The sequence below is a fragment of the Leuciscus leuciscus genome, assembly GCF_965113295.1.
Source record: "Leuciscus leuciscus genome assembly, chromosome: 5".
Taxonomy (NCBI): domain Eukaryota; kingdom Metazoa; phylum Chordata; class Actinopteri; order Cypriniformes; family Leuciscidae; genus Leuciscus; species Leuciscus leuciscus.
The window spans coordinates 4969012-4986180 of NC_138729.1; the positions used below are offsets into that span (position 1 = coordinate 4969012).

At 37.3% G+C, this 17169-nt stretch overlaps 1 protein-coding gene across 1 annotated transcript; it reads left to right on the top strand.

Moving 5' to 3' along the window:
• The first annotated feature begins 137 nt into the window (after positions 1-137).
• On the top strand, positions 138-11619 carry her1 (hairy-related 1). Its single transcript, XM_082170997.1, has 4 exons — positions 138-9447; positions 9582-9677; positions 9762-9849; positions 10628-11619. The coding sequence occupies exons 1-4, from the start codon at positions 9406-9408 to the stop codon at positions 11392-11394; spliced, it is 993 nt and encodes a 330-aa protein (XP_082027123.1). The 5' UTR covers positions 138-9405; the 3' UTR covers positions 11395-11619.
• The last annotated feature ends 5550 nt before the right edge of the window (positions 11620-17169 follow it).

Genomic DNA, 17169 nt, shown 5'->3' on the forward strand with positions numbered 1-17169 from the left:
AGCTCTCTTTTAATGTCAAGAGTCTTAGTTCCACTGTTGGAAACATGCCGCTGAGCTTCGGCTTGGTTTCGAATTTTGCATATTTTGAACGTTTTCGCATAATTGTACCACGTAATTAATGCAGCAAAAACAAAAAAATACAACTGCAATCTTTAAGCCTGCATGCTTGTTAAAGATTGATGTTATGAAGCGACACCAAAGTTGCATAAAATAGCAGAAACAACTACATTATAAACAATTCTTAAATATGAAATGCATTATCAGAATGTTCATATAATTATTTGAATAGCATAAAGCTGCCGAGGCTGAGTCCAGTCCAGTTATGTTAGTTCCTTATTGACGCACGGCAGGATTGCGTTTATTGGCTTCAAACGTGCCTTGTTTAAACTGACTTTAAAGTCCATTTTATTAAAAATAAATAAATTACATTTTACATTTAGCTTTAGGCTATAAAGAAACAGGGGACTGCTGTGCATAATAATAAATGAGCGCGTGCCAATCCACGCTTTGTGGATTTGTTTTGCTAAAAAAACGCACACAGTCGCAGTAGCCTAAACATCTGGGTACACTAAAATGTGTAAAATCTTCAGGGGGGGAGCAAGGTGACGTGTGTTCACACTTCTTTATAATTCTGTAAGGCGCGTGCCGCGTGCCAACTTCACGCCTGTGAACAATGCGCGCGCGTGGACTGCAGCATCCACGTGTGCATATGAAAGCGTGCGTGAGCATTATTCATTGCACTGAAATCACTATGTTAATAGACTCGTGTTCATTAATGTTCTGAAGATAGCGTACATCCTTTCTTAGCGCAAAAAGTAATCAAAGCTTTAACGATCGAGCTATAGTGTTAGATCTGTAATACGAAGACAGCACGTGTCTAGTTCCAGTGGAAATACGACTGTTTGTCCACTGGGCACGCTTCGCTAAAATATGCCTAAAGGTAAAGAAAGATGGAGAGGAATTTGACAAATGTGATCATATCTACACTATTTTGAGTGCTTTAACTCCGCGCCTTCTATCGAGAAAGTTCCTGACCTGATGCACCGCTCATATTGTGAATGTCAAAACACGCATGGAAGTGATACAAATGGAGACTATATGTGAACGCAGGCTGTGGTATAATGTTTATCGAAGAGTAGCGTGGGAACGTCTCTGTTCAGTGATAGCTAAAATCCCGACAGGTAATAAAACAGGACTGAGGTGTTATCGGGTGAGGTGTGTAAGTTGTTCGTGTTACTGCGAGAGCGTGGTTAAAACGCGTTCCCATCAGAACACTCTTCAAATTATTGCCTGTTGGTGAATTTTAAATATTTAGTCAATTTCGTGCCCTTTGTGCAAGTTATTCTCAATTTAGGCGATACAGCACTGCCGTGCATATTGTGAGTTTCTGTTTTTGGTACAGCCCGTTTGGGGAAAAAAAAAATCTCTCTGTACAAGTTATTGTGGTTAAAAGTGGCCACGCAAGCAAACCGACCTGAAATGACTCAAACGAAATCTGTATCTGTAGTGAAACGTCATTATTATTATTTTTTTTTTATGAATAGGCTTTTCTGCCTTTATTACAGCGTGAAAATTAATACTTTCTCACTGTTGTATACCGTTCTATTATTTTTTGCTCAATATATATTTAAATAATATAGGTATAGACCAATATGCTAATATCCCCAGAGAGGCCGTCTGGTCTCACCTGCGCCTTTCTCAGTCTCATGCGCGCAAACACATCAACCCGTTAATGGCCCTGCGCGTGCCAGTTGCTTTAATCTCGGCCTTTTGAGTGCAAATGTCTAATGGGTGTCGCCAAGTAAAATAAGAACAAAGACAGGCAGAACAATATTTAGAAACTCTCGACAGTAAGCATATAGACAGTCTTTAAACAAATAATATCATCCCAATAACTTCTGTAGGCTATACACAAGTTCACATTAACTTCATGGTCTGATGGAAGGCAATCTATAAACGGCTAATCACAAACATTGGCAAGGTGAAGAAAGTGAAGAGTGTATGTGAACGCAGACTGCTCTGTGTTCTCGTGTTTATTGGAGAGAAGCGTGGGAATCATCTCTGCGCTCGGCTAATAATGTACACATTCTGACAGGTAATAAAAAAGAGCTGAGGTGTGTGAGCAGTGCGTGTTACTCGGAGAGAGTGCTTAATAGCTGGTTCCCATCATAACACTCTTCCTATTCTCTGTAGGGTATTGTCGAGATTTAAATGGGCCTATTTACACAAGCGCGCAAAATACAACTTTTTAAAATATTTGTGTGTATCCATGATAGAAAAGCTTGATGTTGACTTTTACAACAAAAATTATAGCGTTAACCTATGTTGTTGTTTAAAAAACAAAACAAAAAAAACAAAAAAAAAACTTGTTGGTTTGATAACACACCCGAGCATGGGTTCGCCTGTGCACGAGCGTGGCAAGTTTGCACTGCACAAAAGTTATGGAAGCCCATTTCCGCCATTAAAGAAAAAAACAAAAAAAAACATTTTCTGGTAAATTAGAACGACATAATGTCATATGAGATAAAATAAAATAAAGTCATACTTGTGAGATTAAAATTCGAAAACAAAACTCCATAAAAAGACATAATTTCGACTTTTCATCACATAATTATGACTTTCCAAAGCATTATTTTTTTGTTAATTAAATGGGCTTCCATACTAAACAGACCGGTGGAGCAATAGCCTATATAAATCTATAAATATGTATAATTGTATACCAGCAGGGGGCGAAGGCAACGGGTCGTTTGTCCAAAACAGGTTCATCGACACACGTTTGGTGTTAACAAAATGTGTCAATAGACCCATAAGAATAGAAGCACGCAGAGAAGGACATGTGCCCTGTTTTAATACAGTTTCCCACGGGAACGGCTGCATAGCACTCAGTAAAACCGAGCCTGAAAATATAACATAGAAGGGGGAAAAGTAAATGACTAAAATAGGCTATTCATCATTAGTAGGCTAAATCATTTTTTTATATTTTTAAAAGTATCATTACACATATAGCCTACACACATGTAACCACACATTATAAAGAAAGCTTTATTGCCTTTCCATCAAGACTATTCAGATAAAGCGTATGAACCACACTGGTGGGGTTTTCAAATATTACTTTGACATGGTAATAAACATAGCCAGTCACAGCTTTTTTTGTGTATGTGTGTTGGAGTTATGGTTCTTTATTGCTTTTTTGTTGATGTTAAATCTGTAATTGTCCAAAAAAATAACTGGTTTTCTGAGCTCAACCACTCAACTTCACACTCTCAGCAAGTTCTTAATATGCTAAATATAAACCTTTAAACTGGTAACTGGTCCCTTATTATACCCAATTTTTTTTTTTTTTAACAGAAGGTATAAGTGAGACCAGTTGAGGATATTGCTCTCCTCTTCTCCACTAAGCAAGAAGAGATATTCAGTTTGGTCCATAGTTTTCAAATATTACTTTGGCTTAAGCATACCCAGTCACAAACAATATCCCATGACTTCATATCACATTGTCCTTTTAACATTGTGAAAGGCTCATATACTGTCCTATAACATAAGTTATTTTACACCTGCAGAGAGTAACCGCCAATCAACTACATCAAAATACACCCATTATAATAGACTATATGAAGATATATCATAGTATAACCCCATCGCCAGAAAAGTTGGGATATTTTGTAAAATGCAATAAAATCAAGAATCTGTCATTTGTTAATTATCTTGAACCTTAATTTAACTGACAAATGCATAAAGAAAATATGTCCAATATTTTCACTGACCAATTTCATTGTATTTTGTAAATATAAACACATTTTGATTTTGATGGCTGGAACACACTCCAAAAGAGTTGGAACAGAGGCAAATAAAAGTGAAAAGATTATAGAATATCCAAGTTAACATGTTTTTTAACAGTTCAATGAGCAGGTGAACTGGTAATAGGTGAGAGTATCATGGGTGTAAAAGGAGATTCTCTGTCTTTGCAAGGAAAGGTCATCACGGCTCACTACTGTGTGCCAAATATCATGAGAGAATTGTCAAACAATTCAAAAATCGCATTTCTCAATGCAAGATTGCAAAGTATTTAGGTCTTTCACCATATCATACATGATAATGTGAAAAGATTCAGGGAATCCAGAGAAATCTCATTCCTGCAGGAAACCTCTGTTGAATGTGCGTGACCTTTGACCCCTCAGACAGCACTGCATGATAAACCATCATGTATTATATACAGACACATGTGCTCAGGAGAACTTTGGAAAACACTGAACACAGTCTGCCTCTCGAATCTCTGTAACGCAAGGAGAAACTATACATCAGTTCAATGCAGAGATGCTGGAGAGTTCTCTGAGCCCGAGCTCATCTCAGATGATCCAGAACACTGTGGAAATGTGTGCTGTGGTCTGATGAGTCCATGTTTCAGACAGTTTTGGGGGAAACGGACATCGAGGTCTCAATCCCAAAGACGAAAGGGATCATCCAGACTTCATCAGCGACAGGGAAGCAAACATCTGTCATGAGTGGAGGAGCATCAGTGGAAACGGCACGAGTGACTCGCATGTGTGTGAGGGAAACATTAATGTGGAGGAGTATATCGGGATTGTACAGAGACATATACTGACATCAAGATGACATCTTTCCTGGGAAGCAAGACAAAGCCAGGCCTCATTTCGTACACCGTGGACGTGCCCGACTGCAGTCCAGATCTGTGTCTTACTGAAAACGAGAAGGAGAATCAGACAGTGTGTGTGACGAACACAGATGTTGAGCAGAGGTCTTCTAGCAGGTGAGATTGGGCAAAAATTCCTCTTTGCAAAACTGCAACAATTATATCCTCAATTCCCATATAATTAAATTAAAAGAAAAGGTGATATGACACAGTGGGAAACATGCCTCTCTGTCCCAACTCTTCATGTGTTGTAGCCATCAAATCAAAATGTGCTTATATTTACAAAATGCAATTGAGTTGGTCAGTACAAAACATTGGAAATCTTTTCTTTGTACTTTTGTCAGTTAAAAAAAGTGTAAAGAGAATTAACACATGACAGATTCTTGATTTAATTGCATTTTACAATATGTTTTAACTTTTCTGGAAATGAGGTCGTATTTAATCAGATCAATATTCAGCTATTACTTATTATACGGTTAATAATGTTCTTTAAAGCACTATTAAAACTTTCAATTCATGGTTCTTCTGCACCAAAAAGGTTTCTGCTGTGTTTACAATCTGAAGAACCCTAATCTGGAACTGTTTCAAACCATTTTTATTAAAAGAGATAGATAGATAGATAGATATTGTAAAAAAAAAAAAAAAAAAAATGGACTAATAGAATTTTAGTGGGGGGTGTCAAGCTAATAGCCATGCTTTTGGGTATTTACTTTTTTCACATAGTCAAAGATTTTTATTAACCATTTAATTTTTTTTTTATTGACTATGAAATAAGTTGTAAGCAGGCTCACGCTCTAGTGGAAATGTTACTGCATTCAGCATGATAAGAAAAGTGCAAGATCAATTCCCAGGTATTAAAAAATTTAATTTCCCCCGGTTTCACAGACAAGATTTAAGCAGCCTCAGACTAAAATACATGTTTGAGCTTTTTTAACTGAAAGCATCTGTAGTGAAACATCATATTATTATTTTTTTAAAAATTTTTTAATAGGCTTTTCTGCTTTTATTACAGCGTGAAAATCAATAATTTTGCACTGTTTTTGACCATTAAATTTTTTTTTGCAATAGACATGTTCGACATCTATTAAAATAATGTAGGCAGGCCTATACGTATAGACCAATAGTATGCTAATATCCCCGGAGTGGCCGTCTGGTCTCACCTGCGCCTTTCTCATTCTCATGCGCGCAAACACATCAACCCTCAGAAAGCAACATATCATTTCCTTTTACCTTTGACTTATTTGTAAGTGTAATAAGATATAGCACCAAACCAATCAAGCCCTCTTGCAAGTCCACTTGGAAGTTTCCTGAAGCCCCCTAGTGGGCCGTGTTAACACATAGGCTATAAGATGTTACTGGTGCTTAGACCTCAAGCCAGATGATCCACGAATGCATGAAATATCTCTTCTACTAAAAGGTCCCTCTGATACTGTGTGTGTGCATCTGCTCAGTGTCCAGCCGAAGCCTAATGAGCACAACCGTGGGTCAAGATCATTGTGCGAACCAAATGGCAGCTATGGGCAAAGTGAACCAAATGCTGTGGGGTAAATTGAGCCAGCGTTTTAACGCCCACCATTAGGCACTGAAGTTAAATTAAATCTCTGAAGTATAAGCTGGTATAATTTCTATGCAATATTATGCAACTGGTTTACTTCAACATATGTTGTTGTTGTTGTTGTTGTTTTAGTTTATTTGAGGGGACAGTGTACAAGTACACCAAATCCTTCTCTGATGAGAACAAGAAGATGCTTTTCACCATTATCATATACATCTTTCCACCTGTAGTCCCTAATGGCCTAACATGTTCGACATTGCCAAAAAGCTACAGTGCCAAGAATCTTTTGACTAAAATGTTCATTAGTTTCATTGACATTTATTTATTCATTCTAACTCAGTTTTTATTTAATTTGAACAAACTCTCAGTCTGTTTTTGGAAAGGTTGCAACTTTGGTGGTCAACATATTGTTTCAGAAATGCATATTTTAAAGATATTTAAATTTAAACTTCATTCAGTAGATTTTATATTTGTTATAGCTTTAAGAAAAAAATTGCATATTTGTAAAAGGAATTTTGATTATTAAATTAGTTTTCAAAATAGGTAAATAATCTGAAAAATGTCAAAGTTTGAATCAGGTTCATTTAATAGATGGTGTAGCTTACCCACTGACTCAATTTACCCCTAACCTGGGCCAAATTGACCCACAGGAACACTTTTTTAGATGCATTTGTCATAGATGCATTCTGATCATTTAAAATATAGGAAACATCCTGAATTTAGGCTACTTTACATACTTTATCTGCCACAATTTCTCTTAGCCTATCTTGGACACATGGCTCATCTTACCCCACTCTCCCCCTACATATCTTTTATCACTGATTAATCCCTGAGATTGAGCAATTGCAATAAACAATAGCCATAATCATTTATTTAATAAAATCCAGAAATATTTCATTTTCATGTTTAGGCCATTTTGGTGAAACCAATTTCTCAACTCGTGGATGCTCAACCAAGTTCAACACATGCAAATCTGGTGGTTAAGATGTATCCCACATTTTCAGTCGTGTTTACTGTGTGTTCGTCGGGCGCGTGCTCACACATGCTGGAAAGCGTGTGTGAATCACACCTCAGTGCAACAGGCGCTCAAGTGCCGACCGCTTCCACGTGCCCATCTGCTCTCTCCAGCAGTGCTAACTTTTACATTTGACTAATTGCTCGACGGTCGGTCATCAGACAGCAGGGATGCATATCAGTAACCAACAGCTGAATCCCGATGCTTTTGCACTGAACAAGATGATTCTACTGAATTACTCAAACACTTTGCATCTTCCATACAAAGCAACTTATTTGCGTAAAAAGCGATTTCCGTAAAAAGAACAATCGAGGCGAGCTGAGAAAGTTTCATATAGCTAGGATTTCCTCATCTTGGACCCTGGCATTCATAATGTAAAGCCAACACATTATCACAGTAACTTTTGGAAATCCAGTAGCTTAGACATTTTCTTTGGTCAATGTTGAGTTTTGTCACTCTTAAATTATCGATTGGTTTTAGTTTATGATTAGATTGCAATGAAAAGCGCGCGACCGTTTGTCCATAGACCTCACGCCATATTCACTGTTAAAGAGACGTGTTAAAAGAATCATAATGCTAATGGAATTATGAGCGAGGTGTGTATGAAGCCACCACTTTACTTGACCAAACAGTAAACTTTCCCACGGGATTTTCCATAAGGTTAGACATGGGGTCAAAAAGTGAAGCAACACATGGCCAGAAATAATTTTAGTGACCTAGGCTATATTGTCAATTTAGGAAGAGCAAATATATCCCTTTGACGTTAGCCTCTTCATCGGTGCCCATGTGAATGAAACCAAGTGGCGTTTGGCAACGTCTAATCTCATATTTGCCAGCATTTATTGTGTAGACTTTCGAATTATGAATTATTGTTTCTTTGTTTTAAATGACACGCATCAGAGTGCGTGTCATTTAAAACAAAGAAACAATAATTCATAATTCGAAAGTCAAAAAAGAAAAGAAAAAAGAGGCAGAAACTCAAATAGGCCTATTGGCATGAGCTAAAGATGGCATTTAAAAGTTGTGCTTGAACATGATTTCTACTTTAATATTTTATGCATATCAAATCGCACATTACAAGTTCAGCTCAACTATGTTATTTGCTCGTTTCTGCAGATCGTGAGACATGGGCGCCGAAAGTTGACCCGCTTCAGGTGCGAAGGCCATTAATGCACGAAGATGTTGAGCATAATGAAATTCTAAACGCCTCTGAAAGGTTGAGTATTCTAGTCTGGCGCTGTTAGTGTGAGTGTGTTCGTTTTTACACATGTGTAGTGCCATAATATTCTGTTCCCACGAGAAAAAACTGCAGTCTCCCATCGCACTTGCACGGCTTTGGTTTTACGAAAATCAGCTTGAAAACAAAACATTTTAGTGAGAAATTAATCAACGACCAACATTATCAATACTGAACAAAATATGTGTATTATATCATTTGAAGCTAGAAAATAGTTGACCGTTTATTGGGAATTATATTAATAGCATACGCGAGTTTTCATAATAAAAGACATTATGAACATTTTGAATGTTAGGCTAAACATTAAATTGTTACGGGGGGAAATAGCCTAAGTAAGTTTGGTTTTGGTCGGTCAGAGGTCGTGAACTTTAACGGGAGGAGCGTGTTGGTAAATTGAGTGTCAAGAAGATTGTGTTCAAAATGCACTGCAATTTGGCTCTGTATTGACTTATTGGCGCAATAAAATGAACAAACTAGCCCATAAAAGCATAAGCGTTCTATTATGATTGGTTATTCTAAGCAAACTTCTAATGGTCTTTAAGATATGTGCAGTTTTCATTACCATGCGTTTATATTCACATTATATTATTATATTCAGATAGGCACAGGCTATTCGTAAAACTAGCTTTGCAAGTGATGTGAAACTTTACCGTTTTCCTCGCTTAATATCTGCTGTTATAATTGTTCTCTGATTTAACCTAATCGATTTATAGTTTCTTATCTTGGAATATATTAAAAGTGTAATTGATAACAGCAGAAAGCCATATGGGGGGCACGACCATACGGTCACGCGTCATTGACACCTCGTCACCACCAATGACAAGCCAGCATCCCCAATAAAGGCCAAGGTTCGCGAGGACTTTTTTCACAGTAGAAGAATTTTCTCAAGCAACACAGAAAAACGGGAATATACGATTGCTGGTTTATTTCATAATCTTCGACAGAGCATGGTTACTCCAAAAATGGCAAGTCGACGACCAACCAAAAGAGTGAGTATTTCTTTCTTATGTCATAATATAGTGAGGAGTTTTTTCTTTTTTTAAATTAAAGTAAAAAAAATAAAACATGGTTTTACGTTTTCAATATATGGCTAAATTAAATATCTATTTCGTGCTCCGTCTAGATCTTGAAACCGGTTATCGAGAAGAAACGGAGAGACCGGATTAACCAGCGTTTAGATGAACTGCGAACGCTTCTCCTGGATAACACTCTAGACACGGTAAGAAAGGAAATCCAGTTTTTAATATTAACATGAGCACTCGAATGTTTCAACAACATAATGCGTTTGCATTCACTTTTACAGCGACTTCAAAACCCCAAACTGGAGAAGGCTGAAATTCTGGAGTTAACTGTTGAATACATTAGGACAAAAGCTGCGAGGATTAGTCAAGGTAAGATTTCTGTCTATACTTTATTAACTGAAGATTAAACGTATACCCATATTTTATATCTTAAAATGATGTTGTTGACCTTATTTTTGTGTAGGCTATACAACTCTAGATTAAAGGGATAGTTCACCCAAGTTGTTCCAAACCTGTATGGGTTTGTCTTGTGTTGAACACAAAAGAAGATATTTTGAAGAATGTTGGTAATCAGACAGTTGACTGCACCCATTGACTCAACAAAAAATACTATGGAAGTCAATGGTTAGTCAACTGCTATATCAATATTATTCAGAATATCTTCTGTGTTTAGCAGAAGAAAGAAATTCACACAAGTTTGGAACAACTTTAGGGTGAGTAAAATAAATGACGGCAGAATTTTCATTTTTGGGTGAACTATCTCTTTAAGTGCTGATTTGATATTTGAGTTTCCTCTGAGTGTGATGTTTCTAATGGATTGTATGTCTCTGTCTTCTCCCCCCCTCCCTATTTATCTTCTCTTTCTCAACCATCTAACCCCAAAATAACTTACCTCACACTCTGACTTTCCATTCTGGCAATCAATAAACCAAAACCATTTTCTTCTTCCTCCTAAATGTTCCTTTAACTTTGCTTTAAATTCTCGATTTCTCAAACGTTCCTTTGAATGAACCTTCAATAAATCAAAACCTAATGTTATTCTGTCTCACCTAAACACTCTATTAACCCCTTCCTCTTCTTGCTTTTGCACTTTTTTCCCCCTTTCTTTTCCTCTTTTGTACACCTGTAACTCCACGTCCCACCTCAGGCGACTCTAGCAAAGACCCAGACCCACACGATGCTAGCGCTCTGCTCTCGTCGAGACCCCTTGTGCGTTTCGCCTCAGTCCCCGAGCCCATCAATGCCCAGACACCGATGCCTTCCAATCCAATCTACAAAGCCGGCTTTAAGGAGTGCGTCTCCCGCCTGGCCAGCTTCATCGACTGCGTGGATCCTTCTCAGCGGGACGGCTTCGTTCAAGGCCTGTGTCACCACCTCGACTCCTACAGCAACGCTCTCCCCCAAAGCAGAGTTTCCAGCAGCCAAGCGTCCCATCATCATCATCCGTGGATCCCCAATGCAGAGCTGACGTGCAGATCGGACGTCCCAATGAGAGCCAACACTGAGCCCTTTTCCTACACCAATAGTTTGTATCCCACATCTTTTATGCTCCACCACGCTCATCCCACAGGACAGCCCTTAACACATCCCTACCTTTCCCCTCCGTACTCCATCTCTCCTCCACCTTCTCCTTGTTACTCGAGCAGCTCTCCTCCTTTCTCCAGCTCTCCCACATACGTCTCGATACCCTGTCATTTCTCTTTCCCTCCCACCATCTCACCACTCTCCAGCGACTCTTCTTCATCATCCTCTTGGAGTCTCCCAACACCTGTAGTCCCAGGTCCTCATCTTCAGGTCTCTGTGGGATCCCCAACTCCAGCGCGTCCCACTGGCTCCGTTCCCTCCAGCCAACCCCGGACTCTGAGGCGAGCTCTGTTCCACAACCAGACACACGCTCTGTGGAGACCCTGGTGAGCAGAAGTCAAACACTTAGAGACTTAAAGCTCAGCCGTTCAACACGAGCGACATCTTCCCATCAGAGTTCCCCGGGCTTCACATGGAAAAGACTTCTTGGTCTCACATGTAAAGGTGAAGGTGAGAGAAACATTAGGAGCTCTGTGATGATCTCTGTGTGATGACTGTTCATGGATGTGCTTCCCCATTCCCACTGTCACATTCCTGTGTTCTGCATACTATTTTCCTACCTAAAATTCTTTATTTTGTACAAATTGTGTAAATATATTTATTTTGTCCCTATTGTACATTGTATAAATTAATCGTGCTTTTTTCACTTATTAAATCTATATAATTTTGTTAATTTGTATGACTCCTCTTTATACACACACTCTATCTATTTACAAAAACGTCATCTTTTTTTTCTTGGGTCATAAAATGTCAGCAATACATTTATGAACAAAGACAAATTGCAATGCTGGTTAAAAACACTGTTCCCATTTATGAGGTGACCAGATTATGGGGGTCATTTTCAGTGATCAAAATGCAAGTGAAATCTCATTTATTTTCTATGAATTAAAAACAGGGATTTTTAATTTGTATGTTGTTATGGGTTCCATATAGGCTACAGTTATTATAATATTTATGATTATGTTTTCTGGTCAGACTGACCCTAACTGGTTTCACCAAAAATCACCATGAAAACAGATTGAAACAGTATTCTATTATAACTTAGCAAAAACACATTGCAAAAATAAATATGAGAACATAATACTGCATTTAACATATATATTTAAAACATTTTCTAATTGTATTTAATATTTTCACAAACTGTGAATATACTCTATGGCCTATAGTAATTACACTTTTTTTTTTTTATGTTATTTTATGTTTGTGCTTATTGTAAATGGACCTCCACCATCCCTAATCGGCTTCTTTTGCCTTTTAGACTCATTTTGAGCACTAAGCACACATCATGCAAATGTAATTGTGAAATGTAAATGAAGCAAGGATCCAAGCTTTTAGGCATGAATAATTTTTTTCATAGGAAAAAACATTTAAATGTGTCATTTTGGTGATCAAAGATGAGTTTTAAGGGATACGATTATTTACAACAATTGAAACCGTACTTCATTTGGCCTAAATGGGGTGGACATTAACAGTAAAATGTTCAAAGTTCTTCATAATATTTATGTTAGTAATTAGCTATACTTTATCTAAATGTATGGATATTGCACTGTAAAAAATGTCTAACCTCTCCAAGTCAAAATTTTCTAGTGACTGCATGGTCACATCTACATTTTTTTATTGGCCCAAGTGCAATTCTTGTTGCAATAGTCTGTTAACATTGGCTCAATGAGAAATAATACGTCAGACTAATTGAAAAATTTAGATGTTATCAGTCACTAGAAATTTTTGACTTGGGGATGTAATTTTTTTTTTACAGTGTGATTAAAATAGCTCATTTTGTCATTTAGCATCCTTTTTTTTTAATGTTAGCCTACCATTCCAAAAAATTCTGGGAAGATTATTATTGCTTTGATGATTTTACCAAAGATGTGATTATATAGCCTATTTTGAATAAAAAATGCCTCTGTTAATTTTATGATGACTCTTATGATTTTATTTGGTAAATTTCATAATCATAAAATAAATAATTCTAAACCTTGTCTGAAGGTGTTTATGGCTGAATTTCATTTGTATATTGAGTCTCTCCAATGTAGGCTATTGATATAAAAAGACGTAGAGATACAATTATTTGCTAAAGAGTTGAATGTCTACATGGTCTTGAAGTAGAGCTCAACCAAGTAATCATTGTAGCTCGCACAGCTCCCTCTGGTGGTGAAAAATGATCACTACTACACAACTGTTCTGACACAGCAGTCTGATCTAAGTCGGGCTCTTTGCTCTGTATTTTGCATTTTGGTTTGAACGTGCTGTAAAATGCGAACATTCCCTGGGACAGGACTCCAAAAAACCGGGACTTTGACCTCTGGTCTAACATCTAACCCTCGAAAACGATTAAATGCTGCAACAATTGTAACATTACACAATACTAGAATCGTTTTACGCCTCACGTGATATATTAGCCTACTTATGTTCGTAGCCAGATACATGGCAAATTCCAAACGGAAGTGAGCATCCCTATTCCCTACTCCCTTGTAAGGGCAGAGCCCTGTAGTGTGGACTTTGGAGTGAGCATGGCACTGTAGTTTAATATTGCATTGTGTAATATTTAGGAGGATCTGTTGACAGAAATGCCATATCATAAACATAACTATGTTTTCAGTGGTGTATAAAGATCTTACTTAATGAACCGTTATGTTTTTATTACCTTAGAATGAGCCATTTCTATCTACACACGGCGGGTCCCCTTACATTGAAATGCGCCTACATGTTTCTACGGTGGCCCTAAACGGACAAACGCATTTCGTCGTTATGTTGTTCTTCATGCAAATAAGCCAGAGCCATAGAGAGAGAGAGTTGCGACACTCCCATAGACCTCCGTTGTAAATAATGGCGGCGCTTTTAACCGCCTACTTCCGGGATATGAAGATCGGAATAGTTCCAAACACTGTCATGTGGGCGTTGGACACCATTCACTTACATTGCTGCGCGTCGAGTTGTTCCAGAGTTAAGTTGCCGAAATATCGACCTCTTTTGAATTGTCAACTGTCTATATTGTATCAGAGGCCCTTTGCGATGCTTATACTGGTCTTCATTTGTACATGCACAGCGTAATTATTTATATTTTATGTTGGTTGTTTCAACCAATTTTCAAGCACTGCCTGCTAGCTAACGTTAGTTAGCTAGCGCGACTTCGTCAGCTAAGAGTTCGGTAATGAATCGCTACCACCTTTATAGCAACTTTTATTTAATAACATTTTTTGGGATATACTAACTTTTCATTATGTTATTATTGTCTTGAGTGAAGCGGCTTGTGAGAACAATGCTGGACCTTTAGGATTGTTATGGCCATCACCAGTCCTGTCTGTTTCATGGATCACCTGTTTGTTTTTCTTGTTCACACACACAAGCACACATTTTTGTTGTCTGTCATTGTTTAATAAAAAATATTTTATTTGAAAACCTTCATTTGTATCAGCCATGCTTAAATTCGTTTTTAATCTGTTATAGTTTTGATAATGTGTATGGCCTTAATCTTAAAATAATATTCTTAGTCTTAACATGATCATGTTTCACGTTGTGGTCCTGGGGGTGGCCACTTTCATCAGAAGAAGTGAGCTAGCTTCTAAGCGAATTCTGAACGGACCGCCACGGCAGACCTCTTGCGTGATCACGAAGGTAGGCTAATGGCTGAATCAAAATTTATAAGCAAAATCACGGGAATCAATAGCCTAATACAGCCCAGTTGTGCTAAAATAAATATCATGAGACGTCCATCATCAGATGAATGATATGGAAAAGTTAAGTTAGAGCCGCTAAAGCCAGTGCTACTACCCATGCGAACATGAACACTAAGCTTTTCCCTCCAAAAATATAGCCTAAAACTTATCTCCAAATGCAAAACTGACATTATCAAAATGCAATAATGCAATAACAGCTGAAAAAGTACTTGGGTGTGTGTTTTATTTTATATTTACCGTTCAATAATGCAATCGCTGCTGTCTGTCCCATAGAAGAACATGACAGCCAGCGTACGTTTTGGAACTATTGGGGCTTACATGAACCACGTGACAGCCATAGCGGCGACATCAAAGAGTGTCGCAACTCTCTCTCTCTATGGCTCTGAAATAAGCTAGCTAAAGTCAGCGAATAAAACACTGACACAATGATGAACAAGTGACAATAATTTTCGCAATAACAACAGAAGTTACGGTGGCCAACAGGAAAAGACAGCAGAGAGGAGCCAGTTAAGCAATGAGGTTTCTTTACAAAGATAAATTAAGAAATTAGGTTTACTTAATTATTCAGTGAAACAATGTGTTTATTGTGAATATTATTGTTACTTGTTCATCATTGTGTCAGTGTTTTATTCGCTGACTTTAGCTAGCTTCTTTTTAATAAAAACAAAACGGTTCATTAAGTAAGATCTTTATACTCCACTGAAAACATTATAGTTATGTATGATATTGCATTTCTGTCAACAGATCCTGCTAAATATTACACAATTATGCACCTTTAAAGGGGTGGTTGATTATGATTTCACTTTTCTAACTTTAGTTAGTGTGTAATGTTGCTGTTTCAGCATAAACAACATCTGCAAAGTTACATGCTCAAAGTTAAAAGCAAAGGAAGATATTTGCTTTTAAATAAATAGTTTTTTAAGGACTACAACAAACGGCTGGTAGAGACTACACGACATTCCTCCTGGGTTAGTGACATCACCAACCCTAAAATTTACATAACCCCGCCCCCGGGAACACGCAGTCCATGTTGAGAAGAGGAAGAGTTGTTGTGGTAGAGCACATTTGTGAGTCTGCTCAAGCTGTCGCATCCGTCTCTTCACACACAATACAGTACGTAACACAAATGCAATATCATGTCACTCTGTAGGCATCTTACAACAGCTCCGCCCTCTGTGCCGGGAGCAGCAGCTCATTTGCATTTAAAGGGACACACACGAAACGACGCGTTTTTACTGACCCTCAAAATGGGACAATTTTAACATGCTGTAAAAAATTATCTGCATTTTCTGCAAAATTATCTAGTATTTTGTGCTACAACTTCACATACACACTCTGGGGACAACAGAGACTTATTTTACATATTGTAAAAAGGGACATTATACCACCCCTTTAACTGGCTACTCTCTGCTGTCTCAGGCGACGACATCTTTTCGCTTTGAAGCTTCAATCGTCATGCAGTATCGGAAGGTCGGGACAGATGGTTTGATGCATCATCTGATGCATAAAAATGGAAATGATTATGGAGGAGGAATTATTTAAATGATTTAACACTACACTTCCCTATAATATAATTTATATATATATTTAAAACAGAACAGCCAAAAATATTTTTTCAATTACAATTCCTATAATTATGATCACACATACCCTACTTGAAGGCTATATTTTATATTATTGATCAATATGTGAATCCGTTGACCAGGCTACACATGACACGAGTTGTGGTCTCATTGGCACAAATGAATCTTAATTAATTAATTATCGGTTTCCCATCACTAATTTACTCACTGCACCTTTAACGTTTGACATTCATTAGACATTCGATTTTATACCCATTAAACTCTGCGCATTTCATGTTTTCCGCCCAAACCAACTTAGAAATGCATAAACAAATGTCCTTTACATTGCACAAGGCTTAATTTCAACAAATAAAATATATAGCCTATTAATTAGCCCTATAAATCAATTAAACAATTTAACTATATGACATTATGATATCAAACCAATAGTGAAATGTTCAGAAAAATGTCCCTTTTATTCCTCAAGACTCTGTTTTTGGAAGTAGCTTTATATTTTATAATCATTTCTGAAATTTAAATGTATGCAATACTGTAAGTGTAAATCTATTAAACTACAACACTGTTTGGCCTAAAGGTATCAAACCACATGTACATTACTCAGAATATTATTCTCTGTAAGGCACAAGGCTTGTTTTCTTGATTATTCATCTGATATTTTTTTTTAAGGCTTATATTTTTCAGATGATTAATTTTGTATTTTTATAAGGTTTATTTTTCAGATTATTGATCTGGTATTTTTTTATATAATAGTACTAAACCCATTTAAATCTATTAGCTTTGTGCTTTATAGAGAATACAACTCTGAGTAATTTACAGTAGGTTTGATGCCTTTAGGCCAAACGGTG

Coding starts and splice junctions, on each gene's coding strand:
- her1 (XM_082170997.1), top strand. CDS start 9,406: ATGGTTACTCCAAAAATGGCAAGTCGACGACCAACCAAAAGA. Junction 9,448..9,581: donor GTCGACGACCAACCAAAAGA/GTGAGTATTTCT, acceptor TGCTCCGTCTAG/ATCTTGAAACCGGTTATCGA. Junction 9,850..10,627: donor AGCTGCGAGGATTAGTCAAG/GTAAGATTTCTG, acceptor GTCCCACCTCAG/GCGACTCTAGCAAAGACCCA.